Source organism: Mus caroli, unplaced genomic scaffold (genome assembly GCF_978045245.1).
Source record: "Mus caroli unplaced genomic scaffold, Mus_caroli_1 scaffold_8, whole genome shotgun sequence".
Classification (NCBI taxonomy): Eukaryota; Metazoa; Chordata; class Mammalia; order Rodentia; family Muridae; genus Mus; species Mus caroli.
Window position 1 is genome coordinate 34,454,429 of NW_028227263.1, and position 13,897 is coordinate 34,468,325.

Genomic DNA, 13,897 nt, shown 5'->3' on the forward strand with positions numbered 1-13,897 from the left:
AGAGATCAGACGTGTCCAGCTTCTGGGACATTTCCTTTGGACTTTCTCACTGTATAAGCTTGGCACTGTGCACAACCTCAATGGTTACAGTAATCCTCACAAAGGGGCACATTTAATAGTATCAGGCTCATAGCTACACACATGATGGAAAAAGCTTGGCCTCCAAGGTCAGGCATACTGTGACCCTGCCACTTGTAAAGCCATAATGCCATTCATTTGTTCACTTTCTGCACATGCTCCTTCAACACTCATGGCAGCTACATGCTTCATGCCCTGGTCCATATACAACAAGGTCTATATATAACAAGGAAGACTAAGACCCAGTATTTGTGAGGAATGAGGAGGTAGGCAAGTAAAGAAGCAATAAGAAAGCAGCGTGCTAAATGCTACACTAAGATTCATGGGTGAGATTGGGGATGGAGAGATGCTCAGCTGTTAAAAAACACTTGCTGCTCCTGAAGAGGACACAAGCTTAGTTCCCAGCACAGAAGTCAGGCATCTCATGAGTGCCTATAGTTCTAGCCCCAGGGGATCTGGCCATTGTGGGCACCAACACCCAGGTATACCTACCCACACATAGACACAGACACACACAGACACACACAGACACACCACATTAAAATTAAAATAATTTTAAAGAGAAATGAGAGTGTTAGGGAAACATAGTGCAAGTGGCCTCACCCCAAGACTGGGGCTGGCAGGGTGGCAGCAACACTAGTCAGGAAAAGAGAACAAAGCAGAGGGTGTTAAAAGTATTCAACTTTCATGACATGAAGACAGAATCACACACCAGGAAAGGGGGGGGGGGATGTACTTGCCACTACACCACAATCCCAGCCTATGGGCTCTTCTGAGATCTAGATATGATTCCTTTGTAAGGCTCCTGGCACACCCGTGCATTCATCACAGCAAGTTTTCCCGAACGGCTTTCAGGAAGGTTACAGTAGTAATAGAAGAAGCTAGCAATCACTGCTGCTGGCTACCAGACCCTATGCTAAGCCCTCGCAGATATTATTTCATTTAATCTTCATAACATCCCTGAGAGGCAGGCACTGTTATTATCCTTATTTCCAAGGGAAGAAAAGAGACAGGGCCAGTTACTTTGTCCAAGACCATGCTGCCAGAGTCAGTACTGCACCCCAGCCTGACTCCCCAGTATCACTGCTCCCATAGACCACCCACTTAATAGGGGATGGATAACACAGAGCAAGGGTGGAATGTATCAAATGATGCCCATCTGTCACCCAGAGGCCATGGCTTGGGACCTGGGGAAAGCCAAGCCTAACAGGATCTGTGAGTCTCTTTGATCTAGCACCCAGCAGGTCGTGATAACAGATCACAGATTTAAATCCTATACCCTTCTCTTCACAGACCAGGAGACAAGTTCAAAGAATATTTCCATATTCTCCTCCCACAAAGCTATACCTAATAGTGGACACAGGGCACATGACAGAGCATTGCCCACTTGTACACTTCTAGAGCATCAGGATTCCACAAGTCCAGCCTCTCTCCAGTTCTGGCCTCCACCTGAACAGTGAATCAGCCACAGTTCCCTGCCTTAGTGTCCCTGGATTCTTCTCTCCAGTCTCCCATTCTAAAAGTGGGGGTGGGGTCGCTTTGGGTTGAAAGAAGGGAAACCCAATTAAACTAGCCCAAGGTGAGCATGGGGGAAAACACTATTAAATTTCTTATGAGCCTGGAAACTGGCCATGTGTGTGAGCTCAGAAGCCATGAAAACCCAAGCAGGAGCAGGTGGCCTCTCTTATTTCTGATTCTATCTGCCCTGTGTCTCCTTTCTGGTCACATCTGAGTTCCTCAGTTTACACACATCCAGAAAATTCTCCACATGTAGTCTTGTTTACCCATAATTCCAGTGGCCACTACCCACACACCACATCTCAGGAAATCTGGGCTCTTTTAAATCCAGGATAAAAGATCTGTCATATACTCAAATTACAGAAAGATATGGGAAGAAAGAGAATAATTCATGTGTTATAGACTGTGGGTTGGTACCTCGTGGTCTACCCTGTTGTGGATAGTGAAAAGGGCCTTGTGACCTGCAGGCCATCCTTTGTGAGGACTCAGCGAGGGCTTAGGTCATGAGGGTCATTGAATATGAGCTCTCAAACTCAGATGTGTTCTGCTGATTCATGAGACTGGGCCCATACACTTGTAAGTGAGAGTGAAAGATTTTTATCTCTTCTCCCCCCACCAAACTCAACTCTGGAGAGTCCTCAGCAACTGGACGACCCTTGGGAGCTGGCCAAACTCCTGATGGATCTGTAGAAGGCACAGAACACTGGGCTCCAGAGGACATCCCTGTATTCAAAACAAAAAACAAATGTTATCCACGTTCCCTACTTCTTGAGAGCAAAGGCTGGTGGGGGCTTGTTCCCTCATTCCCCTCCTGGAGCAGTGAGAGCATGTAGACCCTAGTGTTTGTCACTGTATACTTCTATTTACTAGGATGATCCTAGCTTTGGAAAGGCAGCTTCCTGTCTAATGAGTGTCATGAGTTCTCATGGTGTGTGATCCTGTCCCCAGCCATACCTTTAGACAAATAAATAGCAGGGCCTGCTGATACCATGGTGATTAGTGGCCTTGGATTGATGAAGGTGAGTCTCTCTGAGGGCTATACCTGCCTCTCCTAAATTAACATGTGTGCTTTCTCTCTTCTTTCCCCTCCGGTTTGGCCATATTCCCTCTGATGTTCAGCTGCAGAATTCCCTGAAGACTGATTTGTGTCTTGATCAGGGCCCAGATACAGAGAATGTCCCCATCGTGTACATATGCCATGGGATGACACCCCAGGTGAGTGTCTTCAGGAGACCCCTGTGTCATGAATCATGTGAGTGTTGGGTATGGAGAGGCACAGCTGGGTTCTGCCATGGTGTCCCTGGGCTCAGAAGTTTCTGGCATTCATCATGAAGTGTTTCTATGAGTTGAAGAGCCAAGTTATACCTTTCTTGCCTGGACAGAAGCTGGGGAAGTATGTTTTAGAGGCCAGCATCCTATGGAATGAGGATGGAGAAGGAGATTCATTTTACAGAGAAACCTCTGCCTTCTTTCGAAAAGCTGTGGTGAGCTGTATAGCTCTGGTATACAGAAGGAGCTGAATGGCACCCTGCCAGCAGGAGAGTCCTTCTTTAGCAGAATGGGCCTCAATGGTTCCCCTAAGCTTCTTAATACACCTGAATTCCATAGAGTGCCATATCACAGTCTACAGGCCACGAGTCTCCTTTCTAGTTCTAATGCATGTTTCTGATGGAGAACAAAGAACAGCCACCAGAAAGCAAGCTGTCCTTTAAAGGTCTTCATTCATGGTCTAGGCTTTAGCTATGCAAAGCTATGTTGAAACTCGGGCAATGGAGCTGGTCTACACAATAAAATACAATAGGCAGCTACTGGTCAATGTTGCCCTGGCATGAGGAGTGTCTAGATGAACAAAGTTGCCACAGTTTAACTCCAGAAGAGAACAGTGACTGAGAAGGGTGCTTTCATATCAGTTTGTAGAAGCAGGCTTTTGTGTTTAAGTTGTTACCTGCCTAAAGCATATAAGTGAAGACTGTCACATGACCCTGTGTATAAATGATGAAAATTTCCAGTGATTGTTCACTATGGTCCTAATATCTTTTTGCTGGGCTGGCCATGTTGCTGTGACATCACTAGGTGGTTAGTCTTTGAGCAGCCAATCACACTGTCTCCTCATCACTTAGCATAGCAACTCATTCATTATTGTAGAACAGAACAACATTTTTGATATGTTAATGTCTTGGATACGTTACATATTGCTGAGACAACATAAGCAATTTAAGGAGGAGAAGGATTGCTTTGGCTTCTAGTCCCAGGACACAGTTCATCATGGCAGGGAAGGCATGGTGGCAGGAACAGGAGGTTGACAGCTCACATCGTGTCTGCAGTCAGGAAGCAGAAGCAAACATGAAGTATGCCAGGCTATAAAACCTCAAAGCCTATCCCCAGTACTTTCTTCCTCCAGTATATCTTCAACCCCCAAAGTTTCCAGAACCTTCCCACATAGCACCCCTAGCTGAGGGTCAAGGGTTCAAAACCCTAAGCCTGTGAAGGTCACTTGACATTCAGATTGTACCACCATCTTTATGCTAACAAATATCCTATCAAGGCATAGTATATGCACAGAAGATAGATAAACTGTATGTGTACAGATCATTCCATTTCCATGAAGTAAGCATGATCATATTAACCAGAACCTGAAGCAGAAAATACCTTCTTGTGTTGGCCTCCATATCTGTTGAGTTATAGTCATGAATCTTGTAAGCTGCTCATTTGTTTTTCTGTATCCTATTCTGAGTTATGAATCTGCTCAGGCTCATGTATTTGAATGCTTAGTCACCAGGGGATGACACTGTTTGAAAGGATTAAAAGGATTAGCAGGTATGGCCTTGTTGGAGAAAGTGTATTACTGAGAGTGACCTTTGAGGTTTCAGAAGCCTATGCCAAGCCCAGAGTCTAGATCAGGGTTTAGCTCTCAGCTACTGTTTCAGCAGCTCCCTGCATGCTGCTCTTTCCTTCCATGATGATAATGGACTACACTCTGAAACTATAAGCACACCTCCAGTTAAATGCTTTCTTGTTTAATGGTTGTCTTGGTCATAGTGCCTCTTCAGAGCAACAGAATGGTGACTAAGACAAGTACTGTAAGTCCCACTGCATGGATCATCTTGCTCACATCTTTTGACTTGTATGTATACTAATTTCTTTTAGACGTACACTTAGGAATAGAATTGTTGAATCATAGGGTTGGCATATGTTTCTGTTAATGAATATTACCTGTAATAATCTGCCCATGTGACCCAAACAAACTACCACAGACTGGGCAGTTTAAGCAACAGAAATGCATTTCTTACAGCTCTAAAGGCTAGGATGTTCAAGGTCTAGATGGTAACAAATTAGACATCTGGTAGTGGCTCATTTCCTAGCTCTCAGGTGGCCTCTCTCCTGCACACACAGGGTAAGGAGGAAAGGAACCTCAGAAAATGATGCTGGTGTCTGGTATCACAAGAACACTAATCATAGGATAGGGAATCTACCCTTATGACCTCATTTAATGTGATGAATTGGAGAAGGCTAAGGCCATCCCTGATGAAAATCACGAGAAGACTCTGTCTGAAAGAAATGCTAGGATATGGATCATGGTGCAGAGGCCAGGAGTGTGATTTGTCATCTCAACAGAAGCCAAGGATGGAGATGGAATAGAACTGGGAGAGACACAGAGAAGTGAGAGGGAAGGAAGGGTGGCTATCAGACCTTGCACTCTGAGGTACTGGAACATGGAGAGATTTGGCCATCAATTGTGCTGTTCTTCAGGGAAAGGGCATGGTGATGCCAGATGCTAGAGGGGACACCATGATCATCACAGACACCACTGCTACCACAGGTGCAGAGAGTAAGGTGGATACCATGCCCAGTCAAAGACCACTAGTACTGACTCCTGGAGCATCAGCAAGTTGCTATGGCAATGAAAATGCAGAAGAGTGAGAAAAAGTCAATGCAGTGAACATCAGGCAGACTGGGCCCTACTCTTGGTCTTCCAGTTTATCTTTAACTTTTTCTGCTCCTTTAATGTGTTATATCCCATTATGGAGGATATGACTTTATGCTAATATGTATGAAATATAATTAGACAGTTCAGTGGATTTCTACCTCTGTGTGTAACACAGTTGCCATCCTAGTCAACCTGTCATCCCTGAGGGCTTCCCATTTGCCCTCTCAAGTCAGCATTGCTACTCATGGGTAGTGACAGATCTGATCTCTCCCCATTTGACTAGCTACATCTGTATCTGTCTGCCCATCTGTTTATGATGAAACTAGACCAGATCATCTCTAGACCCAGCTCTATCAACTATGACAATCTGCTCCTCTCTAGTTCATTTGTTCTGAGAGGCACTTGGCTGAGAGCTGGAAGGCTATACTGCGCTTGCCAGGGATTGTGAGAGCTGCCTTCATAGATCAACCCCTTTATGTGCTTGTGTACCTGAGTTCTGTAGAAAGTACCAGGCCTGATGTCATCTTCTTCCAGGTTCATGCTTTCAGGGTCCAGAAAGCTTTGAGTCTAGCTTGGGTCACAAGTTACCAGAAAAGGGAGATACATGGATTCTGTTGAGGCAGGACCTAGTTGATGACAGACCTGAGAGAGCCAGAGAAGCCAGCTTATCTTGGAAGTGGACTGTGGGTCCCTGGCCAGAGTTTGTGTATCCACCCATCATAAACGCAGGAACACAAGGACATAAAGTGAGTGATTGCTAATGTGTCAAGAATTCTGGCTCCCAGGATTTCCCCCAAAGCATCCCTCAGCCTTCAAAAGTATCATGGAGAGGCTTAAGAAAGGAGGCTCCTTCTAGGAATGTATGGGTTGACTCAGGTCCCAACGGTCAACTGTATCCCACAGACATTATCTAACCACATTTTTGATGATATTGTACCTCCTCCTGGCAGTTCTCAGCAAGATCTTTCAAAGAACAGGAAGAACCCAGAGATGGTCACACATGTAAAGATGTATTGCCACATGTCTTTATGTGAGCTACATACTGCACTACCCCAGAGAATAACAATGGCCCTCACATTGCTGCCTACTAAATGTAGATAAGTCCAAGGTGACAGTATTTCTGATCTCTGTTATGAAGCTTCACACATCCTTCCAAGAGAACCACAACCAATAGGCAGCCTGAAAATGCTGACAGGAAACATATGATGTAATAAATGGAGGTTAAGGACTAGAATAGAGAGATTGCTCAACAGGCAATGGTACTGACCACCAAGGGAGATGACGTGAGTTCAATCCTTGAGACCCACCATAGTAGAAAGAGAGAATTCACTCTGGAAAGTTGTCTTCTTGTCTTCACTTTCACACTAAGGCACACACACATAAATAAGTGTAATAATTTTTTAAATCACTTGAGAGCTGGAGAGATGGCTCAGCAGTTAAAAGCTTTTACAGAGGACCCAGTTCATTTCCTAGCACCCATATCAGATGGCTCATCATTGCCTATAACTACAGCTCCAGGTGATTGATCCCTTCTGGCCTCCATCCCATGTACAAATAGACACACGATTATAAGATAAAAAGAATTGGGAGGAGAGATAGGAGAGATGGCTTAGTGGTTAACAGTAAAATGAAAATAAGTCTTTGGAGATAGGAGTGATGGCTCCATAGTTAATAGTACTTGTTGCCCTTCCAGAGGACCTGGGGTACTCCCCAGAACCTATTTTGGGTAGCACACAACAACCTATAAGTTTCAAGAAGTCCAGTTTCCTCTTCAGGCCTTCACAGATACCCACATGCACATAAACATAAGATAAAAATTAATCCTTCTTTAACATTATTACTGGGTTCAAGCCATACTACTCACTAACCAGGTGCCTTGGATAGATGTTGCACCTCAATTTTATTACCCATAAAATAGTGATTATAGCATCGTTTACCTTGTAGGTTTACTACAAAGATTACAGAATGAGCGTTCATGAAGCATTTAGACAATGCAAGCTTTCCCATGATTGTTACCTATTCTATGTAAGCAGCTATTATTATGAGGCTCGAGGTAAGATAGTGGTGGTTAGCCTTAAGAGAATTGAAGCTTCCTTCCAAATACAAGAATATACATGTTTGTCTGAGAGACAGTCTTAGGATGGAGCTCCAGCTGGCCTCAAACTCAAGATCCTCTTTTCTCCACCAGTGCTAGGATTATGGCCCTGTTCTTTCACAGGCTGTGCGCCTTGATCCATTGCCAGGTGTGTGTTTCTTTTTAGGTCACCTTGAGTCATCTTAAGTGTTCCTGATCCTGGGGGACAACAGACAGGCCCTTCATGATGTTGGCTTTAAATCTTCACCTGCTCACCATACAAGGGGAAAGCTTCTCTCTCTCTCTCTCTCTCTCTCTCTCTCTCTCTCTCTCTCTCTCTCTCTCTCTCTCTCTCTCTCTCTGTTATCTAAGTGGCTTCATTTGAGTTCCACGACTTGGTTTCAGCCAGCCACACACTGTAGAGGAAGAGGGATACAGAGTCAGCCCCCGCTGGGTGGACCCATTCTTGCTAACCCAGTAAGATGGTTAAATAAATTCTAAGTGCATCTGAAAATGTATCTCTAGGCGTTTTCTAGGAAGCAGTGTCAGAATAGGATGGACGGGTCCGACCCAAAGTGGTTAATACCATACAGGGAAATGCAATTATAGCCTTCAGTGTGACCTTTCCTACAAAAGCATAAAACCAGGCATTGGTGTGTAACTCTGTAGTGTTGAGGGTTAATCAAAAGGTAAAGGGTGCAGACAAAGGCAGGTGCAATGCTATTAGAAAATTGCATGCTATTAGCAGGCCTGTTAAATAATGTCCCAGTAAGATATCAAAAGGACATCTATGTTAGTTCGAGGTCTTAGGTAATTGTCTTTTTTAAAATTACATGTATTTACTAGCATACCCCAGGGGTGTGTGTGCATGTGTGTGTGTGTGTGTGTGTGTGTGTGTGTGTGTGTGTGTGTAACACAGAGAACAACTGTTTCTAGGAGTCACATATGTCCTTCCACTATGTGGGTCCTAGGAATCTGACTCAGGATGCCAGGCTTAGTGGCAAAGCACTTTTACTCAAAGCCCTTTTACCTACTGAGCCCTATATACCTCTTCTAAAGCTTGCTGAAGGTCAGATGCCCTTCAGACCATCTGTGATTTGCTGACCCTTGTAAACTGACAACCTGACAGTGTGGTCTTCCCTTCAGTTCTCACAGCTTCCCTTACCCAGTGCCACAAACCAGGGATGTATCCCAGGCCTCTTCCCTGGGAGCTTCTTAGGCTGCTTTCAATATAGCTGTGATTTTTAATGGCAACTTCACCTCACACAGACCCTCATCGATTTGGGGTAGGAGCCTGCTCTATACCAGTGTGACTTCACGCAAAGATTAACTAATGATATCTCCAGTGACCCTGATTCTAAATATGGCCCCATTTCTGGGAAATGGAAGTTCGAATTTGACATGTGAGTTTTAGGGGTGCACAACTCCATCCATCAACCTCCCCTTCCCCTCATAAAGAAAGGCATGTAACTGGTAGTCTTTCGCTTCCTTGACTAGCACCTGACATAGCTTCCTTTTCTAGCTCATTGGCTGGGCTGAGTCACGTGGTTCCGTCTCGCTGCAGACATGGGAAAGTGTAGGTTTCTGGGTACCCAGAAGGACTTATCTCCTCACAACAATTTAGATAATTTCTGTTTTGTGTCTGAGAAATAAGACAAAGAGTATCTCTCTTTGGCATGAGCTGACTTGCTCAATGGCATCACTGATTACCAGCAAGCAAGGGTGAGGAAGGAGGCCAGTACTTTGACCTTTGACCTCCTCTTTTCTTCACTTTCATGTGCAGTTTTTCTTATTTTTAATTCACTCACTCTTCAAACATTAGATAGGCCGGTTGTGATGGTGCAAGCCAGTAGGATTTGCTGAAGGGGGCACAAGTTCGAGGCCAGCCTGGATTACACAAACATTAGACAGGTTGTCTTTCATGAAGTCATCATGTTTCCAAGAGTTTTATTTTCCCTTGAAGGAGAAACACATTTGGCATAGTGATAGGAATGTTTGCAGAGTGACTTATAGTGGATGCCAGAAGCCTCCAGAGACACTAGAGACCAAGAGACAGCTGTGCTTGGGGAACCTGGTCTCACATCTGGGCTAGACCCTCAGAAAGAAACATCACTCTGATGGAGGTGTGACACTCTCAGGTCTCCAGGAAGGCCCCAAGCAGGAGAAATCATAATATAGCTAATCAAATTAGTGAGGTGAAGCTGCTGGGAAGGATGCTAATTGGTTAATGAGTAAATGTAACCATTTTATTTAAATTAGCAGCAAATTTTAAGCAATCCTCAAAATAACTGAGAATATTAGCCCTAATTAGTGTAACAGCCTGGAAAATTTCTTCTAATGGGAAAAATACAATAATGGGGTCTCTCCACAGACTCCATCCAATTAATCACTCATTCATTCACTCACTCATTCATTCACATACCCATTCAGTGAACATGCACTGAGCTTGGTGCCAGGAACTAGAAAGAGAAAGGCCATTTGCCCGAGGGCACAGCCTGGAAGAGGAAGACAAGCACAGATAATTAGCTTCCATGATGAAACCCCAAATGCATCATTACTTCACAGAGAGTATGTGGGGTCAGAAAGAACAAGGAAGACTATGAGGATTTTTTTACATCTGTTCTGCCAGTGTTCTTTAGACCACAGAGAGTGTGTCAAGATAAAGTGTGTCTCCTCTGGGAAGGTTCGTTCTTGGTGGTAGAAGAAAGGTGGAAGGGATTTTAATTCCTCCGAAAGTCTGTGAAGTTCTGAGGTTTCCATGTCGGTGCTTCAGGACAAACTTTGACTCAGGGTATAAAGAATGGAGTTGAGCTGAGAGAATTCTGTTCTAACCTGAAGAAGAATTTCATGTCAGGTCAGGGAGTGTGCTGAACAAGAGTTAAGCCAGGCCCAGAGAGGAAATGGACTTTGTCGAATTGCTCTTTTGTCCTTATATCTTTAGTTTTAATCTTGATTGATTGATTGATTGATTGATGTGCATTGTGGATTGAACCCAAGGCCTTGCATGGATCAGGCAAATGCCCTGTCAGTGAGCTATATCCACTCAAGCCCTCTTTTTTATTTTTAGGAATTGTTACTTTGATAATCAATGAGTTGATTAGTAAATAGATGGACAGAAAATGTAAAATACTGCTTATTTCATTGTCTTTGAAGAACTAGCTAGAAATTTCCATTTGCCAATGAGTCACAATGACACTGTCACCCCTTTCCTATTTTGACAATGTTTCCTAAATGATAGATAGATAGATAGATAGATAGATAGATAGATAGATAGATAGATAGATAGGAAAATGGAAAACATTTCTAATCTCATCATCTACTGACAACTTTCTAGAAGCTTCCGTTTGCCAATGGGTCGATATGATATGCTCACCCCTCCCCTACGTAGCCATGTTCCCAGTGGCTTTGGGGGCATTAAAAGCACCTCATATATTGTGCTTGCATCTCCAGACTTTTCATGTAACATCCCAGAGACACTTGGAAAAGTTTTGTTTTATGTGCCAAGAATTTAAATGGCTTTGCACTTGTCAGTGACCTTTGGCAGATGTCTCTACTTTTCCATGACTTTTATCTATAAATAAACAGAATGTTAGACAAAGAGTAGCTATGCAGTTTGTAGATTTTCCCTGTGTCTCTTTCCTGTCATAAGAGTGTGCCCTCCCTGACTCCTGGTCAGTGGGCACCAGCTGATGCCTGGCAGCTCAGGGTCACACAGGACTATGCTTTGGGGAAGCCTCAAACGGCCTGCTAGATTTAATTGGTGTTGTGGCTTGAATGTGAAATGTCACCCCTAGGCTCACGTGTTTGAACACTTGTTTCTCAGCTGGTAGCACTATTTTGGAAGGTTGTGGAATATTTAGGAGTTAGAGCTTCACTGGAGGGAGTGGACCTTTAGGTTTTATAGCCCAGCTCCACTTCCTTTACACTCTCATCTTCCTGACTGTGTGTACAATGTGAACAACCACTTCATACTCCAGTCATCATGCCTTCCCTGTCACGATAAACTATATCCCTTAGACTGTGAGCCAAAAATAACCCTTTCCCCTTCCCCCTCCCCACTTCCCCATCATAGCAAGAGGAAAAATGATGATTCCAGCTGAACACACTGATCTCTGCTAGATTCAGTAACTTACCTAGAGAGAATTGTCTACACCTCACAACAGTTGCAAGGGCCACCATTCCGGCAGAATTTTGAGCAAGTAAAGCCTTAGGACTGTCACACAGGCTGACCCCAAAGTGGCCCTAGGATGGACCATTCTCCCGCACCCTCTGGTAACCATTCTTCGGTGTCTTCCCAAAGAACCGTGTTCTTGGTGTGGAGTAGTTGTTTGAGGGGTGGTCCCAGCTACAGAGGACCCTGGAAAGTGGCTGATCCACAGAAGAGTCGGTCTCAGGATTAGATGGAGCTGCTCCCAAGTCTGCCCACACCATGGGATGTCTGGAGCAAATGAGTTGATGTTGCCAAGACCCCTATTATGTTCTCATTTGTGAATACAGGATTGTGATGTTTACATCCCTTTCCAAAGCTACTTGGATAGGGATTACCTCCCATACTTTTGCAGCCCTTGAAAGTGTCCATGGAGACCAGGTGCCTCACCTTTCTTGCATAGGACCTAGAGTCCAGCAGCACACACTCTTGCTCTCTGTTCTTCAGGGAGGCAGAACATATGAGTTTCCTGATTCATCCATCCTGTAGTCTTGCTTGATGTCTACTGAAAGGAAGGAGGCTAACCTTAAAGCCCCCACCCCAGCCCCTTCTTCCACTCCACCCCACTCCACTCTGCCATTCACAGTGAATTATAGCTCTGCTGTTTAGTCAGTCTCTAACTTGGCATTGACAGGATTCCTGATTTACTTCCCAATTTAAAATGAAGTAAAAATTATAGTAAATGCTAACTATTGGTTGTGAAATTATTTTATTTACTTATATTTACGTAGGTTGTATAATTCACATATACAAACAGATAATCACTATATATCCATCTCTGTTTGACTCTGTATGTCTGTATATTAAATTTTAATGACATCATGCCATCCTACCCCCATATGGTTCAAAGATGCAAAGAGGTTCCCAAGCCTCCCAGGATGCTGTAAGTCCTAGAACTTCATGACAGTGCTTAGTCACACCCAGAGGCAACCTGTTCAGACGGAGAAGATGAGGCCTGGCTATGGTACCACTTATTGATGTGTCCTTCTCTGTTCTGGCTGCTCCCAGAGACACAGGTGACACACAGGTTTCTCTTTCTGTCACAGTCAACCACCCGGTTGCCTGATGTTGCCCCTGAGCTCCACCCCACCTGGGTCTGGTTCCTCCTCAGTGGGTGAGGAGGGTGTCCAGCTGCCCGTCCCTCTGCCCCCCTGCTTTAAAACGTACATCATCTATAATTCTCTCTGATGATTCCTTATGGAAGTAGAGGCCCCCAGGTGGGATGCTCTGTGCTGGGAAACAGGGGGGTCACAGGGAGCAGTGGGCTGTCGGAGGCTCCCAGGTGTGAGGCCATGGTGTCAAGGCCTCTTGCCACACAGCATGATGGTGAACTCTGAGCTCTTCCTGCAGCTCCGGTGCTAAGAAAAAAAAAAAAAAAAGGAGCTGCCTGATTTCTTATTCACTCCACATATGTTCTTCATTTCATGTCCAAACTCCGCAATTAGAGTCATCAACAGCGAGTTTTGCATGACTTTTATTAAACTCCCACGGTCTGGGAGCAGGCTGTCATTAGCAGTGCCATACTGCCCAGTGTTCCAGTTCCTAAGCAGAGAGCCGCTGTCTCTGGCCCCCCGCCCACATCTCATTGTGGAGCTTCCCTACCCAGATGACTCTGGCCATGGGGACAATGTGGGAATTGAGTGATAGAGGGGCTGGCTTTGGATCCTAATCTGGTTGTGTGCATTCAGGCAAATCACCTCACCTCTCTGAGCCTTAGGTTCTTGATCTGTAAAATGGGCATGAGAATGGAACACTAGATAAACTATCAACCCTGTTCATGCCCTCTTGTTCAAGTCATAAACACCTTTCAGTGAGTGTTTTCAACATGTAAAGATAACTATAAAAATGACAATAGTATGTATGCTCCATTACTGTGCACTTTGCAGGTACCTTTCAAAACACTTTTCTTGGCTAGGCTAGCATCCCCAGCAGCCCTTGGAAGTGGGTGCTTCTAGTACCCTGTTGTTACCAGGTAGAAACTGGGGCTCATGGTGGTTTTGTAAACCATTCCAGGTAGCAGAGCCTGGCCTGTCACCCAGATTGCCTGCTATAGAGCCCATGCTCAGAGCAGACTCCATGCTGGCTTCCAGCT

At 44.6% G+C, this 13,897-nt stretch overlaps 1 protein-coding gene across 1 annotated transcript in view; it reads left to right on the plus strand.

Annotated features, from left to right (window-relative positions):
• Galnt18 (polypeptide N-acetylgalactosaminyltransferase 18) overlaps positions 1–13,897 on the plus strand; it is a 318,219-nt gene that overhangs the window by 277,463 nt on the left and 26,859 nt on the right. Inside the window, exon 9 of the mRNA XM_021167493.3 lies at positions 2,716–2,811. Within this exon, the coding sequence (XP_021023152.1) occupies positions 2,716–2,811 (96 nt within the window). The remainder of the gene's footprint in view (positions 1–2,715; positions 2,812–13,897) is intronic.